The sequence below is a fragment of the Zeus faber genome (assembly GCF_960531495.2).
Source record: "Zeus faber genome assembly, chromosome: 1".
In the NCBI taxonomy this organism is placed as follows: Eukaryota; Metazoa; Chordata; class Actinopteri; order Zeiformes; family Zeidae; genus Zeus; species Zeus faber.
The window spans coordinates 60,487,990-60,508,208 of record NC_137193.1 but is presented as its reverse complement, the minus strand read 5'-3'; the positions used below and the strand labels follow the sequence as shown (position 1 = coordinate 60,508,208).

General features: G+C 46.6%; 1 protein-coding gene across 1 annotated transcript in view; it reads right to left on the bottom strand.

Annotated features, from left to right (window-relative positions):
- Positions 1-20,219, bottom strand: part of macf1a (microtubule actin crosslinking factor 1a) — a gene marked incomplete at its 5' end in the record, with an annotated part of 253,846 nt that overhangs the window by 140,916 nt on the left and 92,711 nt on the right. The window contains 6 exon segments of the mRNA XM_079998137.1: positions 9,607-9,699; positions 10,215-10,292; positions 11,858-11,914; positions 11,916-11,966; positions 13,556-13,645; positions 19,529-19,590. Coding sequence (XP_079854263.1) covers positions 9,607-9,699; positions 10,215-10,292; positions 11,858-11,914; positions 11,916-11,966; positions 13,556-13,645; positions 19,529-19,590 — 431 coding nt within the window.

The following is a 20,219-nucleotide window of genomic DNA, read 5'->3' as shown; positions in this document are numbered from 1 at the left end:
AGTGACTGGAAAGAATCAGAGAGCGGGAGAGAGAGAGAGAGAGAGGGAGAGAGGGAGAGAGAGAGAGAGAGAGGGAGAGAGGGAGAGAGAGAGAGAGAGAGAGAGAGAGAGGGAGAGAGAGAAAGAATATGGGGGTGGATGAGAGGGAGGGAGGGCAGGGAAAGAACAGAGGGGCGATGAAAGAAGACACAGAGATATTGGCAAAATAATAAAAAAGGAGAAGACAGGGAAGTGGGTGTGTGTGTGTGGGTGTGTGTGGAGGGGGGGGGGTTAATGAGAACAGCAACAGAAACCCGATATTTCAATCCCTACCATTTGTAATTTTTAGTGTTATCTGGTCGCAAGGCCTTGTTTTCATTAACTTGCACACTTTAAATTACACACACACACACACACACACACACACACACACACACACACACACACACACACACACACACACACACACACACACACACACACACACACACACACACACACACACACACACACACACACACACACACACACACGCACACACACACACACACACACACACACCCAGTTAATCTCTCAATGACCGGCAGAGTGAGAGACGGAAATTATGGATTGAATGCTGTATGAGTGAAGGGTTATGTCAAAGGATGGAGGGATACGTGGATGGATGCTTCGATGGATAGATGGATGGATGGATAGACAGATGGATGGATGGATAGACAGATGGATGGATTTATACAGCTGATTCGGTGTTAGGAGTAGCCAGTGCTCTGATTAATGCGCATTTCAAATCCCTGTTTATTCAGATTAATGGAGCATCCCTCTCTTTCTATCGCTCCCTCCCATTCTGTCCATCTCTCTCTCACTCACACACACACACACACACACACACACACACACACACACACACACACACACACACACACACACACACACACACACACACACACACACACACACACACACACACACACACAGACTCTATCACTCACATACACATGAAGGAAAACAATATTTTACAGGACACAAACCACACCCACAAAGATATATTTATCCCAGTCACAACAAACAGATGGACACACACACGCGATATCGATCACTGCTGACAAATGCAAAGCCTCTAAAAATTGTTCTCTGTAGAGCTCAGATCTACAGCCCTCTATGACCCTGTGTGAGTATGTGTGTGTGTTGCCTTCTCATGACTCAGCAGCCGTACATCAAATGAGACGTGCAGCGCTAAACACAGGTTGCTGTGCCATCATGAGCCGCATGACACAGCAGTACTACCACACACACACACACACACACACACACACACACACACACACACACACACACACACACACACACACACACACACACACACACACTCTCTCCTCCATAAGCACTGCGGTTACTGCTGCAGCCAATCTCTCCATCCTCAAGTGAAACCCCCCCCTTCCTTAATCTCAGATGTGCTGATCCCTATACCACCATCAGATTTATAACGGCTGCTGGGATTAAATTCTGAAATGAAAACACGGGGACTGGATTGTGCGACTGTGTGTGTCATTGTGCTGACGAACCCCAACTACTGGACCAAGGCACTATTGGATCCGTATGCGGTGTCACAGTTCAGGACGGGGCTCTGAGAGTTGGTGCACACAGGTTGAAGAAAAACAAGCGGCTGGACCAAGACCAAGGAGACGTACATTAGTGCCATTTTAGGTCCCATACACTTACCCGCCCCCCCGCACAAGAAGGTTTGGGGAAGCGCTAGATAGTATTTCATCATTTCATGGAATACAAATTTGAATCTGACATTTCAACCTTTCAATTTGAAGAGACAATTGGGAGATATTTAGGTATGCTCATCTCTATCTTACGCACACACACACACAGACGCAAGATAGTGACGAGTCGGAGATGGGTGTGATGTGTGTGGCATGAGCCAAATAACAGCCGATTCAGGGAGGGAGGAATGAGGACATGGAAGAGTGAGGGAGGGAGGGAGATGGAGAGAGAGAGAGAGAGAGAGAGAGAGAGAGAGAGAGAGAGAGAGTCTGTGTCGCGTTGATTAGGCTCTGGGGAGAGGGGAAGGAAGGGGAGAGGCATAGAGCTGCATACAGGGATGATAACACACACACACACACACACACACACACAGGCGACTAAAAATATGTTGTACAAAAAGAGACAAAGTCACTGGTTCAGAAAAAAGATCTAAATAAAGACAGCATCGAATGCATCTGCAGCCAATAAACACCAACATGAGAACGGGCACGGGCACGGGCACACACGCACACGCACACACACACACACACACACACACACACACACACACACACACACACACACACACACACACACACACACACACACACACACACACACACACACACACACACACACACACACAGGAGAGCTGCGGGCCGTTCAATCACACCTTCTACCTTTTCACAACAGCAGTAGTGAGAAGTAGAGTAATGGAGGATGACAGAGGGAGAGCAGAAACACTTAGAGTGCAGATGGAGGGGACAGGGAAGGTGGAGAATGGAAGGTGGAGGGTGGAAGGTGGATGCTCCCAGACCTGCGACAGGTGTTTCGCAGGCGCCTGTTGCTGTGGCGACAGAGGACTTTCCATCATGGAGTCCAGCCTCTCGGACGAGCTGCTGGTCAGCCCTCCCCAGTCCGTCTGACTGGGAGTAGCGCCCCCTGTCTCCGGGGAGGTCAAGGGCAGGTCGCTGGCGTAGCCCGACTCCAGCAGCGAAGACCCAGGATCCGGATATGAGAAAACCCCTTGACCAGTGGCTGCCATCTTTGTTCTCCCGCCATCCTCCTCCGAAAGTTGGATCTTTAGGATGTTCCCGGTGACGGGGGACGGGACGGGGGGCTCAGTGCGGACCTCCACCCCGCTGCAGTCGCTCTCGCCCTTCCATACGGGGGAGCCATAGTCTGTGGGGTATACGGTCCTCACCACGCACAGCTTGCCGTCCGCCTCCCGGATGTGGACGACCCCTTTGCTCTCCCTTCCCGAGGGCGTCCGACCCAGCGATGCGGTCAGCTCTCCCTTCATCTCCGCATCCTCCGGCCTCCCCTTCTCTTTTCTCTCCTTCTTGGGTTGGAGGATCCATGGTTTTTCCAGGACACCCTGGACCTTCCCCTTGATCTTGTAGACCCGGCCACCACCCGGTGTGGTGCTCCCGAGGGCTTGGGAGGCGCTGGACGGGATAGTCTTGGTGATGGTTTGGCTGGGGATGCTGGAGACATCTACGGTGCCACTAACGGTGTCTTCCTCCCCTGGAAGGCAGAAGACACCTCTCCAGGCCGGGCTCGGGTTGGGGGACAGGTCAAACGCCCTGTTTCCACCCGTCGCAGCGCTCAGACACCCGGGGGCAAGGGTGGAAAGTTTGACATGGGCCAACCCCGGGTCCAGCGTTGTCGTTAGGCTCGGCCTGGTTCCGTTGCCGCTTGTTTTATGAACAAAATCTGATGGTTCTATGACGGAGGCCCCTTCCTCTTCGTCATCCTCCTCTTCCTCTTTGCCATCAGGCTCGTGGCTGTCACGCCTCTCGCACCGATCCTGGTCAACACCTCCTTTCCTCCTCTTCTTCCCCTTGCGCTTCCTTTTGAAACGAAGACGCCTTTTGGGTGAAAGTGGCGGGATGCTACCCAGCCTCCCATCTCGGGGAGGACGGACGCAACCTATGGAGTTACCCATTTGTTATACGCCGCAAAACCAGAGAGCAGTTAAAGAAGAAACCAGCAGATAAAAAAATATAGGAAGTCAATCCATCAGAGACTTCAAATTAGAGAGTCTTGTTCCGGGTGTTATAATATACCCCCAGCAACAGAAACATTGAGGGAAGCCGTTAAACTCACGGGTCCTACGTCAACGTGACACCTGTGAGAAAAAAATAAAACGTTGATTCAGAGCAGGATTAGCTTCGGTTTCTGTGACGGCAACTGAGAGTAGAAAGAAAGAAAGAGAAAGGGATCGATGGAAAGATAGAGGGAATAAACTGTCACATGGTGACAGAGAGAGAGAGAGTCAGGCTCTTCCTCAGGCGTTTCAGTCCAGACACAGGCCAGCCTGCCGCAGGGTTGCGTGTCACAACCGTTCTGCCCTGTCCTCTCTCTCTCACCTCGCCTCACTCCTGCTCAGTCAATGTTGAGGCCGGTCCTTCTTCCAAGGTCTCAGCTGAGCGAGGGCGTACGGGCAGACCGTTGCCTGCTTTAGTGGGTAATCTGCAGGTCTCTAGCGGCTTTGTGGTCGTCGACAAGGACACGGAGACACCGTCACGACAGCAGAGCCGTGTCGGGAGGAAAGCACATTTGGCCACGGTTCGGCTGCCCTATTTATCACGGCTACCCTGGCAGGTGACTCTCCACTGCATTTACATAAGGCGGTGCATACGGGAGAGACGGTGCGGTCAAGACACACTCTGTCCGTTGTTAGGGCTTGGGACGTTTCACAGCCGCTGCATGAGTGTTGGAGTGAGTGCGCTGCAAAAATTCCAGCAGAGAAGTGGAATCAATTGCTGTCTCATCTCCTTTCTGTGATTCCCTCGAACACAACGAAAAGAAGGCAACCGGAAGCGGACAACTCACACAACCTCACACCAATTGAGCGACACTGCTGGTGCCCATGACAGCCGTTAAATTGAGAAAGCAACACCGCTGGCGGTAGCGGCAACGGCTCAACGATTTTCACCGTTTCTGGAAGTGCAGCAAACTCATCATTACGATTTGTTTGTGCCGCTATGAGTTTTTGTGGTGTGATCCAACAGCTGTATCCACTCGCAGCTCCAGCAGGTACCTTAGTCCCATGAATTATTGATGCCTCGTTGCTACTGTGGAAATGTTATTGCACTGGAGGAAAAGCTAATCCATAGCAAAGGCTCAGGTCCGTAACGTTGGGAGGAACCCAACCCTCCGTAGTAGCAGTAGCGATTGTAGTATTATCGTGGTCCTCCTGTAGTGGCAGTGGTGGCTGGTGTCCTTCTGCTAAGGCGGCATTCCATACATCCAGACCAGTTGTGTGTGAGGGACGGATTGCAGTCAGCCAATGCCGCGACAGCTTGCTGAGACAGCCAGCCAATATCTCGACAGCTTGTTTTAAACTCAATCAGAGTGCCCCCTCCCCGGCGCTCACCCTCCCGGGTCCCCTCGTCCTGTTCATTGAGCTGGTGTCTCATGTGATGCTCTCCCGTCAATGGTTTTTCTGAGAGGAAGACACCGTAGGGATAGGTCTTGAGGCAACAGATCAGCATTGGATCAACAGTTAACCCTTAGCGTCCAATTCTCACATCTCCGTCAACGACCTAATTCATGTGGAAATCCTTTTTGTGCCAAATGGACAACTTGACACTCGGATCAGCAGAAGTGTCTCGCAGACTGGGCGCCTTCCTAGTTTGGACAAACAGCACATTAAGCTCCCCAGAAAAATAGGCGTAGAGCCTCTCCTGAGGAACGTGAACTCTGGAATTAGTGTAGTCCCAGTGTTGCGAGTCCGGTGTCCAATCGCACAAACGCCTTGTCTGGACCAGCCTGCTCCCCATCAGGTGGTGCAGTGCGACGGTGCGATAGTCCCAAAAAATCCCTGTCTGCAGGGGGACGAGGCCGCGACGTGCCTCACTGACAGGGAGGGCAGCGGTCTCTTTGTGGCTCTTCAGGTTTAGAGCATCTAATTAAAAGAGGCATCCAGGCCTGAAGCGGCGAGCCGGTTCCTGCCGACCACCGCTGTCAGCCGGGCCGGAAGGAGGACAAGGCGGAGGCGGAGCGTTAGGAGGAAGAACGAGGGCTACAGGTCGTCCACCAGCGGCTGGATCGAGAGGGCGTGTCAGGGGTTTCTACCGCAACCTCCGCCCGGTCGTTCTACTCGCTCCAGTTGGGTTTTGATGACGGTGAAAAGGCGGACGGAGCAAAGCGGCGAGGACACGGCGGGCTTCCTTCTCCGGGGCTTCTTTGGAAAAGACGAAAAAAAGACTGTGAACTGAAGAGCACTCCACCAGGACTGATCCCATTGATATGCTGCTTCCCCGGGAAGACAGCCGTCGTGTGTGTGTGTGTGTGTGTGTGTGTGTGTGTGTCCGCGGCGGCGATGCCTAGCGATGAGGGGAAGCCCGGAGCTACAGTGGCGACAGAAGCATGCGCTCCTCTCTCCTTGGCTTGGCTTCTGTACTACGCTTTATCCCTCTTTTCCAGGCACGGCTGAGAGAGAGGAGGAGAGAGAGAGCGAGGCTTTTATCTCCCTGCTGCTGCCGCCTCACTCGCTGCACAGCTCAATCTCTCACTCTCGCCCTCCCTCAGCCTCTCTCTCTCTCTCTCTCCACTGTGCTCCTCCTCCTGTTCACTTCCGTGTTCTCTCTCTCAGCCTCTCTCTTTCAGTTTCCAGCGGGCAACTTTCTGTCACACACACACACACACACACGATCTACACTTGACCCAAAAGCTCTACTGAATTTTAGGCAGCTGCAGCAATGGTGGAGGGAAGAAAAAAAAACCCGGAAAGAATCGCAATCACACTGTTGAGCCTCTGCACTACCATCAAGCGGCGAGCGGGGGAGCAATTCTCTCTCTCTCTCCCCCTCACCCCTCTCTCTCTCTCTCTCCGCCCCCCTACCCTCTCTCTCTCTCTCTCTCTCTCTGACACTTTCGGCGTCTAATCTGTCGTTCTGCCCACCATGTGAAGGGCTTCCCCGGGTGAAAAGGGGAGCAAGGTTCAGAATGAATAAGGAGGGAGGGGAGTTTGAAAGAATTAAGGGGGAGGTTGAAAGGGACAGAGAGAGAAAAGAGGAGGAGGAGAATGGACCAACTATTCAAACACACAGCTCCTCACGCTCTCTTTGAAGAAGCACACACGCATGCACTTTCCCAGCAGGGGGCAGTTCAACACGGTGCTTAAAATAGCTCCACAGAAAGCGATTCCCTTCTGAAATCCACTTCCTGTTCCACTGTGTTTTTAACGCTAAGCAGCAAACAGCTCTCCCCAAATCCTGTCGTAGGAAGCTAGGAAAGGAGCCAGCAAAGTAGCTAAGGAAGGCGCTGGGAAAGGAGCTGGGAAACAAGAAAACAAGGTGGGAGGCAAGGTGAGAAACGAACTAGGAAAGTAGGACAAAATCAAGGAAACAAGGAAACAAGCTTGGAAACCACCTACGAAACAACCTCGGACACAAGCTAGGAAACAAGCTAGGAAACAATGAAACAACCTACGACACACGCTAGGAAACCAGCTCGCAAATTAGGAAAGAAACTCGGAAACCAGCTAGCAAACTAGGAAAGAAGCCACGAAACAAGCCAGGAAACAAGACAGGATACAAGCGAGGAAGCGAAGAAACAAGCCAGGAAACAAGGAAGCAAGGTGGGAAACAAGGACCCAAGCTAGGAAACCACCTAGAAAACAAGAGAAGACGGGAACAAACTAGTAAACGAGGAAACAAACCAGGTAACCGCGGAATAGCTCAATATCGATAATTTCATAATATTTTGGAGAAATTCGTTGACACTGAAACACGAGGAATGTCTGAGAGACAATAATCCCGCCCCGCCCCACCCCAAACCTGAGGGCCGGCGTGAAGCTTCCGAACAACATGCGACAGAAAAACAACGACAACACAGAATCATCTGGACCAGAATCAAACTTTTTTTGGTGGAAAAAACACTCGAGTCACGTTTTCTCCTCGCTACCTCCCTCCGTCAGATCCTTGCTCCTTCTTTAACAGTTTCATGCTTTTTATCGCCGTGGAGACGGATCCACGTGGACCGAGACGCTTCCAATATTAATTCTGGATTAGTACTTCTGGGGCAGAGCCCAGTTGTTCCAGGTCACCTTGCACGACTCACTGAGGAAACCCGGTGGTTTGAGGGAGGAACTGCAGCATCAGAATTCATATGTTTTTAAGACCCTTGGAAAAAACATTTTACTGAAATTTTAGACCGATTCTGGACAGATGATCAACTCATCTAGGCATGGTGTTGCAGGTAAGCACTATATATTTGGAACAGAAAGGCAAGTAACAAGCAGAAACAAGGCAGGTCATGAGCGAGATGATTCTTTCTCTCCCTCAAATTAAATTTCTATCCATATTTAAATATTATATATTATAAATTATGTGTAGCACCAGGCCTGCACACTGAAAAGGTACTTCATCCACTTTCATATAAATATATGTTTTTAAATAACGGTACAGACAGGTAGGTCAGATAGAATTTGTATTTAACGTTGTAATATCTAGTAAACTCCACTCTCTCTCCCCCCCCTCCCTCTCCCTCTCCCTTTCGCTGATTCATGACACTGGGATGGGCTGCTGCAGAGTCATGCACCTCCGTCTCCATGGCGACCAGTGGGCAGGATCACCTTGACGGGATGTGACTTCCTTAACCTGCGGCACGGCGCCATCTGGTGGCCTCCGACGGGAACTACAGACAAGTTGACGTTTTTATTCTTTTTTTTGGGGGGTTATTTTCATTGATCCACGGAGCCTTTGATGCGTTTGAAATTTGAATAAATAGACATTTAAAAAGCCTTTAATTTGAATGTTATAGATTTCAATTATTATAAATTAGATTAGTTATAATTATTTTCTAACCACATTTATTATATTACAGTGATGCAGAAACTATAAGTTCAAGTTCAAAAGATTATTTGTCACACATATATTTACGCACAATTTAGTATTTTTAGAGCCTATTGTGGGTAATCACTGGGTGTCATGACATTTCACTGCATATATGTTTAAGATATAGGAACAAACTGTGCTATAAACTACAAACACGGTTGAGGTGTCGTTTAAACCGCTATGTCACAAGCATCTCGTGGTTTAAGTTTCATCCAAATCGATCAACATACGGAGCAGAAATTAGTGAAAAACCAACCAAATTTGACCCCAAATATTCAGCTGGTCCTGCTTAACTGACACGTCACTATTCAAACTATATAAACAAAATGAACAAGATTTACAGTAAGACACTTTATGATGTCATCATATTATTTACTATAAATATACAGGTTCTGATTGATAATGTCCATTTGACCGTGTCCAGTGTGCAGCATAGACTCAGTCGGTCTGTAGTGGTTCTAAATTATAAACTATGTGTTTACCTATATATTTACGTACTTAGTAACCCGATAGATGTCTGTGGATCTGTTCAATTGATATTTAATCCCTGTGGTCGCCATTACTTTGCAGGATTAATGAAATATATGAAAAAAAAAGTAGTCCACAAAAACTTGTGACCATGTTGAGTCTAATACACTCAAGCGAGGCATCGGAAAAATAGAAGCCGTGCAATGCTAATTACTCACAGAAATACCACAACCATTTTGGTATTTCATGGAAACATAACTTATTGAAAATGTAATCCAAGGAAAGAAGTCATCGCTAAAACACACCTCAATCTGTCACACACACACACACACACACACACACACACACACACACACACACACACACACACACACACACACACACACACACACACACACACACACACACCAAGTCCCTTCAGGCTCCATGGCTGGAGGAGAACACAACTCTACAAACGTCCAAACAACACGTCATGAAGCAGGAATTCACTTGAAGGAGAAGAATTCGGCCTCAGATTTATTCACTCGAGGCCGGAGACGGCGTTTTTAGCTGATAAACTGACCTGGAAGTGGAGGATGATGGTCCAGATCAGACCCAGCGTCAGTTTGGGGTTTCCATCTGTGATGTCATCATTCCTGATGTTGACCAGTTTGACCTGAAACACAAACCAAAACCAAAAGCAGGTTATTAAGTATGACCTCATGTATAAGGAATGTGTTGTGGTGAGCATTGCTGCGTTTCTCTACAGACGACTGGCACTAAAACATCTTAACAGTCTGAAAAATATTTAATACAATTTAAACAGAAATAGTAAAATATATAAAATATAAAAAGTGCCATTCTGTTCACAGTCACACAGTTTTAGGTTTGTTAATTTAATTATGTGTTTTACTTTTCTGTTTGGTAACTTAAACCAGTGGTCGGTGGTAAAAATAATACATGTATTCTGTGGAAACAAGAGGTTTTAACCAACAGCGCCTCTTTAAATCAGAGATTTCATTCATTTGAAGAACTTATCGTATTTTTTCAAAACAATACACAATGTACAATAGACCCCCAAAAAAACAATAAACCCAAAGAAAATGGGGAGACAGAGAGAGAGAGAGAGAGAGAGAGAGAGAGAGAGAGAGAGAGAGAGAAAGAGAGAGAGAAAGAGAGAGAGATACGAACCTGTCTTTGTTTGAGGAAGTCCAGCGCAATCTGAACATTTTGCAGTCGATGGAATCTCATCCGACCCTTTTCTCTGGGCTAAAGAGGAAAGAAACACCCAAAAAGAGATGAATGAGAATTTACAAATAATAATTTAAAAAAAGGAACAACATGCATCAAACAAACAAACAAGCAAACAAACAAACATACTGTATATATATTTAATTCAACTCAAAGTGCATGGAGGTCAGGACGCTGCAGGAGCTGCAGTAATAGCCCTCTGCCCCTCACCCCTCTGCGTCGCCCTCTGCAGGAGATCTCCTGCAAAGGGCGACGTCTTCAACATGACTCCAACCAAAGCATACTGTTCAGCTGTTAATTACACTTTCAGCATTTAAAGTGTGCCTTTTCTTATTCTTTATTGGTAAGGTTACACACACGTCTGTTAGTGACTCTCTCAGTCTTTCTCTCATACACACACGCACACACACACGCACACGCACACTCACACACACGTGTCCGAATGCAGACGTGTGTGTTTTTATTCCGTGCAGGGAAAGAGTGAGCACTCAGCTTCATATAAAGGAGAGGAGAGAGGGATGGAGAGGAGTGGAGGAGATTGGGGGGAGGAGGGGAGAAAGGGATGGAGAGGAGTGGAGAAGATGAAGTGGAGGAGGGGAGGAAGGGAGATAGGGATGGAGGGGAGTGGATGAGAGGAAGGGGAGGAGAAGAGGAGGGGAGAGAGGGAAGGAGAGGAGTGGAGGAGATGAAGAGGAGCAGGGGAGAGAGATGGAGAGGAGTGGAGGAGAGAGGGATGGAGAGGAGTGGAGGAGAGAGGGATGGAGAGGAGTGGAGGAGAGGAAGAGGAGGAGGGGAGGGATAGATGGAGAGGGGTGGAGGAAAGGAATATTAGGAGGGTAAAGAGGTATGGAGAGGAGTGGAGGAGAGGAAGAGGGGAGAAAGGGATAGAGTGGGGGCGATGAAGAGGAGAGGATTCCAAAATGACTTGTAGACTTGCAGAATATATATATATATATATATATATACACATACACACACACACACACACACATAATAATAATATATATTATTTTAATAATACATTTTTATACTGATATTATTATAATAAATATTATTTTAATAATATATCATCAGAACATTATTATTATAATAATATATATTATTGAACTAGCTTCATAACCAGCAGACCACCATGTTGTCTTATATTATATTGTATGACATTATTCTTAATAATATATGATAAAATCTAGGATATTATGTAAAAAGATTATAATAATATGTTGTGTAATATATTACGATTAATAATATGTTAATATGTAATAATAAATTACACTTTCATTGTCAACTTACATTTGGAACTCTAATTTTTCTATAACAATAAATAATTAAAATAATAATAATAATAATAATAATAATAATTAAAAAAATGATAGAAGATTATAAATATTAACTAAATATTATTTTCGATGCCACGCTGCATCATGTCACACACACACACACACACACACAGTAGCGTGATGCTGACATGCTGTTAGCACAGCACTGCCATGCAGACACCCGGGGTGGGGCAGCGGAGGGTGAGTCCAGAGATGCGGGGGAGGGAGGTCTGGGTGAGGGTGAGGGCGGGTGGGGGTCAAACGTACTCCCTGAGCTCCTTCCTCCGCCTCCTCATCCTCCCCTCTGAGCAGGATGAGAGGGGGGGGCGCGCGACGCGTATGCCCGTTTCAGTGCAGGGCCACTGCTCTTCAGTTGCTACAGCAACGGGAGGGGGAGGTTTACCAGGTAGGCGGGGTCGGGGCGTAAAGGGGAATGACGGATAGATGGATGGATGGATGGATGGATGGATGGATGGGATGAGAGAAAGAAAGATGGAAGATGGAAAGAGAGAGTGACATGTTGGTGGAGAGGTGGAACGAGGGAGGAAAATGGAAAAGGAACTAAAGAATAAACAGTTTGTAATGTTTAAACAGCTCGAATATATTATATTTATACATATTTAGAATCATACACATATTATATTTATATAAATTATATTATATACATATATGTATACATGTATACCATTATACTGTATATCATATTTATATATTCATATATATAAATAATATTAATATATATATAAGATATTACATTGTTAACATATGTGATGTATAGATTATATCTTTATAATATTTGTATGAATAAATTATATAGAGCAACCTTATATGTCCAATTTCTTTATATATATATACACTATCCAAAGTTCAAGTTCAAGAGATCAATTATGTATATACAGTATATAACATATTTCAATATTAAAGCAACACTATGTACCTTTTTTACCTTAAAATAACAGCTTCAGATTCATTTTGATGGTAAACTGACTTGTAATATGGAGGATTGCACCTCTGGCACCCTCAGCCCAGAGGTCCATGTAAAAGGGCGCTGTACCCGAGGTGTACATTATATCTGCCAGTATCACAGACTGCCATTGAAACATCAACGATAAGGTTCAAATTTGTCCAATAAAATAAGTTATTTTCGGACACCGGACCGAGTTCTACGACGATGGTGTAAAAGTGCAATTGCACTCGGAAATTGTAGGGGTGCCAAATACCAAATGATAAATAGTGCTGCTTTAACATACTCATATATAAAGACATTATATTTGTATAGTAGAAATAATATAATGGAGGTTTAAATGCAATATAATATATTTTGCACATATTATATTGTACATTTAAATTATATATTATTTATATATAAATTATACATATAGCTAATTACACTATTCATATATTAAACTCAAAAAACAAACAAACATTGAAATTAAACATTGAAATGAACAAACAATACAAACAAAAAATATTCTCTCTTCCCTTTTTTGTTTGTCCATTTCTTACACACACACACACACACACACACACACACACACACACACACACACACACACACACACACACACACACACACACACACACACACACACAGTGTCAGCTTGATGTGTCAGGGTAACAACAACAACGTTGCTGAGTGTTCCTAGAGGCATCAGCACTGTGTGTGTGTGTGTGTGTGTGTGTGTGTGTGTGTGTGTGTGTGTGTGTGTGTGTGTGTGTGTGTGTGTGTGTGTGTGTGTGTGTGTGTGTGTGTGTGTGTGTGTGTGTGTGTGTGTGTGCAGACTACAGTCAGCACTTTGTCAGTTCATCTGTTTATCTGTCTGCGTATTATATAATTTGACTTACTGTATCAGACAGGGTCATGCTGTGTGTGTGTGTGTGTGTGTGTGTGTGTGGTGTATGTGTGGTGTATGTGTGGTGTGTGTGTGGTGTGTGTGTGTGTGTGGTGTGTGTATGTATACCTACCAGTGTGACTCCAGACAGGACCTCCAGCAGAGAGATGAGGTTGTGTCCATCCCTAAGATCCTCGTAGAGGTCCGTGATGTGCTTCCTCACCTGATGGAGGGAGGGATATTTTATTATTTTTCTTTTTTTTCCATGAACATTTCCAATAAATAAGTGTAATAAAAATAATATTAAATAGTAAAATATAATAAATATTAAAAATAAAATCATCAAGATGACTCAACACCGACTCTCAGAATCCGCACCAGCTGTTGCCCCGTCACCACAGCAACGGGGAGCATTCCCGTCGGAGACATGCTGCGCTTCTCTCTCTCTCCCTCTCTCCCTCTCTCTCATCTCTGAGTGACTTATGTTAGAAAATGTGTTTTTTTCTGTTTTTATGATATTGTGAGGTACTTTGGATCAAAGTATTTCAAAGTCAATATCTTGTGATTTTACATCTTAGTGGCAGGGGTGTTCTTTGCATTCATTCCTAAATGTATTCTAACAAATAGAAAAAAAACAACTTTTTTTATAAAGATAAGAGGCCAAAAGATGTTGTGGCAGACAAGGGGGCGTGGTCAAGCCACAGCGTGCAGGTGATAGCGCTGAGCGGTCGGACCGGGAGAGCATTCTTATTTGTTGCTTTATCTTGCGGGGGTTGGGGTGGTGGCAGGAGGGAGGTCGCGGTGCAGGAGACCGGACCCTGCTGCCCACACCCCGAGCCACACGAACCCTGACTCCCATCGTTTCGTTGCTGTTTTATGTTCCCGTGTTGGGCCGCAAGCCTGATCATGAATAAAAAAAATCATGCCGTGCCAGCGCCCCACTGCCAGAAAGACTCTCTCCCTCCCTGAACGCACCTGTGGGGCTATAGTTCTATAGTGACATAAGCCAAATTTAAGGTGTTTGGTTATATTCCACCCAAGGCATCTGTAGTGAAAATAAATTGAAATGTAAAATGTAAAAACAGGATGAGTAACGCTCCTTTATGTGTCCAAATCTGCAGGTCCTCCAGGAAAAGCAGTGCAAATACTTTTAATGGGTCATAAAGTGTTTATATGAATATATATGAATATATCTTTAATCATATTCGTATGAATTGACATTCATCTGCAAGTAAGCTTCAGTACCATGTTCTGCCACTGGAGGGACACAAAGTCCTGGAAATAGCACAGTGAGGCCACGTGTCCTAACACAAACATATAGACCTAAAACAAAATAAACTTCAGTGCAGATTTACAAAAGAAAAAAAACAACTTCTCAACATGATTCAATTGTATTGTCTCCGTTTTTGAATAATTTAGTGACTTGTATTTATACAAGTCATGCATGTTATTGCAAGTTATTGTTTGGAAGTTATGCAACCAGCTTAAATGAATATATGAATATATATATATGGAAATTATATTAAAATTATATATACACACACACACACACACACACACACACACAGTATGTGTGTGTGTGTGTGTGTGTGTGTGTGTGTGTTATTATTTTCTATTGTTCTATCAAAAGTTCCATAGAGTATATCTTGTTAAATACTCTGCTCTAATGTAAGGGACATAACGTCTTCAGTGAATACAAAGCTCCTGTCCCAAGATGTATTCCTCTCTGCATCACCCAAATCCCAACTTCTCCATCCCTCCCGCAATCCATTCCTCCCTCCCTCCGTTCATCCCTCAATCCTGTTCAGTCATGTATCTGGTTGATCGGAAGGCGAATCACAGTGCTGGTGTTAATGAGATGATCCAAAAGTACCAGGAAGTGAGGCAGTGTGTGTATGTGTGTGTGTGTGTGTGTGTGTGTGTGTGTGTGTGTGTGTGTGTGTGTGTGTGAGACTGTGTGTGTGTGTGTGTGTGTGTGTGTGTGTGTGACTGTGTGTGTGTGTGTGTGTGTGTGTGAGACTGTGTATGTGTTAGACTGCATGTGTAAGTGTGTGTGTGTGTGTGTGTGTGTGTGTGTGTGTGTGTGTGTGTGTGTGTGTGTGTGTGTGTGAGCAGCATACAAATGAGTTATCTCTTTAAATTAGTTTTAATTTTTCTCGTTTTAAATTGCTACCAATTAGGGCTGATTATGTTGTTGTAAGACATACAGAGCTATTAAACATAATAATAATAATAGTTAAAATATGGCAATAGTTAAAATATGGCGATATAGTTAAATATCAACATGTAGTTAAAATATGGCGATATAGTTTAAATATGGTGATATAGTTCAAGTATGGTGATATCGTTCAAATATGGCAATATTGTACAAATATGGTGATATAGTTCAAATATGGCAATAGAGTTCAAATATTGCAATATAGTTAAAATATGGTGATATAGTTAAAATATGGCAATATAGTTAAAATATGGCGATGTAGTCAATAATCAGCATTTGTCACCGTCATGTTAAGTCTTCAATCAAACAGAAGATTAACTCTAATCAAACTTTTAGGAAGTTTTCCTCGTCCACCCAGGGCGCTTTGACAGGGCGTCCTGTTAAGCTCTTGTGGGCCGGATAATATTTATATGTATATATACACACACACACACACACACACACACACACACACACACACACACACAGTATTTAGGTAATATTTTTACTTTTCCCCCAAAATGGTTTGACAGGACGCTTGGACCTTATCTCTGATACCTGCCTCGGCCTACTGATCCACAACTCCTGGCGGCTCTGTTGTCGCTTTTGTCAACAGCCTGTGTCACTGTGTGTGTATTTGAAACTAAATGTCAGTGTTTAGCCTGGTGTGTGCAGGCACTGCACACACACACACACACACACACACACACACACACACACACACACACACACACACACACACACCAAGGTGTGTTACCGTGTGAGTCTTGAAGAGTAAAGACAAACATGAAGACAAACGAATGAAAAGAATGAAGGGAATGATGTCACTGAACAGAACCCCCCCCCTCCCCTCTCAGCTCTGGAGGGAGGAACCACCACCTGTCAATCATGTCTCCAGTGCTCTTCTGATTGGCCAGCATCTCTGAACTCATCACACTACGTTTAGAAAACATTACACACACGTTTGTGAAAAAGAAAATGTCATTGGATGCATCTGCTGACGAGCTGAGCACTGGTGTCAGAGTAGATGATGTGCAGTCTAAAGTGCTCTCTCCCGCTCCATTTCTCCCTCTCTCTCTCATGCTCTCTCTCTTTGCCAAAAGTTTCGACAGAGTTATGAAGTCGCAGAGTCGCCTCTGTCTGTCATGTGACCAACATGCCAAAGTGTGTGTGTGTGTGTGTGTGTGTGTGTGTGTGTGTGTGTGTGTGTGTGTGTGTGTGTGTTATGAGGTACACAGTGTACATGCGTGGACACACGTACGTTGCAGACAGTCGTCCGCATCACCACACTGAGTGCAACCAGAGGTTGCTGTTTCTCTTTCATGCACTGGACTGCTGCATGCTGTGTAGTCACTGCTGCATGCTGGGTAATCACTGCTGCAAGCTGGGTATTGCAATGCTGCATGCTGGGTAGTGAACTGCTGCATAATGGGCAGTCACTGCTGCATGATGAGTGCTGCACTGCTGCATGCTGGGCAGTGAACTGCTGCATAATGGGCAGTGAACTGCTGCATAATGGGCAGTGAACTGCTGCTTGCTGGGTAGTGAACTGCTGCATAATGGGCAGTCACTGCTGCATAATGGGCAGTGAACTGCTGCATGCTGGGTAGTGAACGGCTGCATGCTGGGCAGTGAACTGCTGCATACTGGGTAGTGAACGGCTGCATGCTGGGCAGTGAACTGCTGCATGCTGGGCAGTGAACTGCTGCATGCTGGGCAGTGAACTGCTGCATGCTGGGTAGTGAACGGCTGCATGCTGGGCAGTGAACGGCTGCATGCTGGGCAGTGAACGGCTGCATGCTGGGCAGTGAACTGCTGCATGCTGGGTAGTGAACGGCTGCATGCTGGGTAGTGAACGGCTGCATAATGGGCAGTCACTGCTGCATGCTGGGTAGTGAACTGCTGCATGATAGGAAGTGAAATGCTGCATGCTGGGTAGTGAACGGCTGCATGCTGGGCAGTGAACTGCTGCATAATGGGCAGTCACTGTTGCATGCTGGGGAGTGAACTGCTGCATGCTGGGTAGTGAACGGCTGCATGCTGGGCAGTGAACTGCTGCATAATGGGCAGTCACTGTTGCATGCTGGGGAGTGAACTGCTGCATGATAGGAAGTGAAATGTTGCATGCTGGGTAGTCACTGCTGCATAATGGGTAGTCACTGCTGAATGCTGAGTTCTGCACTGCTGCATGCTGGGCAGTGAACTGCTGCATGCAGATTAGTGAACTGCTGCATGCTGGATAGTCACTGCTGCATGCCGGGTAGTGAACTGCTGCATGCTGGGTAGTGAACGGCTGCAAAATGGGTAGTGAAATGCTGCATGCTGGGCAGTGAACTGAGCTGAGCAGTGTGCACTGCTGCATGCTGAGTAGTGAACTCCCGCATGCTGGGTAGTCACTGCCGCATGCTGGGTAGTCACTGCCGCATGCTGGGTAGTGTGTTCAGAACGCTATGTGTTCCCAGTGCTACGTAGCGACATCATAAACGCTGTGTCATCCATTTATCCACATGTTGAAACACAGCAATCGATCACCAATCAGCGGTTCAATAATCACCTTCCATTCAGTATTCCTCTTGATGAAACTATCCATTCATTACGCAGAGGGGACACAGGAGGGTTCTACATCAGGGCTGGATCTAGCCAGTCAGTCAAACAGCTAAACTGCTGCTACGTGTATGTGCAGCTGCTACGTGTATGGGCACTTGGCACTCATGCCGGGCGGGGCTGCGGTGGCGCGGGCCTTCCCCTTGTGCGGGGCGTGGGTGGGCATGGGGTCCTGCCGGCTCGCCCGTGGGGCGGGCGGCTCGGGCGGGGTGTTGGTCTGTCACCGTGGGGCCGGGATCCGGGTCCGCGGTCCACGGCTTGCTCCCATGGCCCGGGTTCTGTGCCGGCAGCTGCATCTTGTGCCTGCACCCGGGGTTGGTTGTATGTGTGCGCCCCTGGGGTGCGGGGTCTCTTGTGCACCCTGGGACTGGGTCATGCTTCTCGGGGCTGGGCTTGGGGGTTGATCCACGGCACTCTGGCTTCTCTGGGGGCCCAGGGGTCTTCTATGGCCACAGGGCAGGGTACTCGCGGCTTTCCTGCAGCCGTAGGGTGTCCACAAGGCTGCGGAGTTCAGGGGGGGCTTCGGGGCCCCTTCTGCGAGGCGTCGCAACGTAATACCGACCTTCTACACCAATGCCAATGGGGATAAGTCATGTACACTCACCAGTGGACATCTAACCCTAACCACCACTCCCACCCCCACCCCCACCCACACACACACAGGCGGTCCCATCACACCTGCCTCAAGTACACCCCAGAACCCTCCTGGTTGCATTCCCCTCCTTTCCTCCCTCATTTGCTGCCATAATTATGACGAGGCCACGTGACCAGTTGTAGTTCCAGTTTTCCTGGACCTAATTCACTGTTTTTCAATACATGTTGTCCAATGTTCAAATTTTTGTGTAACAAAAACAGCTAAACAGCCATTCAATAACTGGGTGAGTCCAGATGTGTGACAGAGTTGCTGCTGCACTGAATTATTAAAAACGCATTTTGTCCTTTGAGCTCATGCTCTCCACCCATGCCTGCGTGCCGCAGCGGATGTCTCCGTAACCACGGTAACATCCGAAAAAGGAATACATGTTACTTATCCGAGCGAAAAACAACTATTTAACCCTTTCCAAAGCAAATGTGTGTATTTATTAACGTAGAATTCTATATCTCACTGGACGATCTGAGTCTGATCGAAAATTGGCGTTTGAAAAATGTCCGCACTATTTGCAGCTATTTGCATCCCGCAGCTTAGCATACTGCACCGCCAGGTAGCGTCACCAGGGGCAACATGTCCCCAGTGAATAACCAAAAGAATCAATCAGACATGGCGAATCCAACCCAGAGTCAGCAGTGTTTAAGAGGCTCCCATACCTTGATCAGATGCTTGTTGACCCATTTGGTGAAGGTTTTCTTCTGCACCCTGTCTCGCTCATCTGAAAGAAGGAGGGAGAGGTCAATTATGTCATCAAAATGATGTCGGTGACTGAGCCAGACACACACGCACACGCACACACACACACACACACACACACACACACACACACACACAGACACACAGACACACAGACACTAGTAGAGCCTATCCTCGTAGATCACCTGGCTTGGTGGTGTTGTATCTAAGCAGTGACGTATTAATGAGAACTGATGCAAATCAGCTCCACCCAGTCAACAACGCTCTGGGGAAGGTTTTTCCAGGGCCAGCGCCTCGGGGGCCTTTTCCCGCAGCACAACGCAACACACTTTAACCATCACAGACACGTGAACAACAGAAAAGCGGGGGCACTTTGTCGTCCCCATTGGGGAAATCGGACTTTCATTCGTTTCACAGCGGCGGATTTACAAGAAACGAGGGCAGAGGCCTCGGTCGGCGGCCGTCTCTTTTTCTCTTAAATCTTGACGTAAGGACAGATCGTTTGGGTAGATCCCAAGTGAAAGCATCTTGAGGGTAAGAATGATAAAGCAGTCTCTCTCCCTCCCCCCCTCCCTCCCTGGTGACCGAGGGGTTTTCACAGAGAGTCAATGGAATTAGATTTCCTGAGAAAAAGCTGCTTTCAGCGTCCAA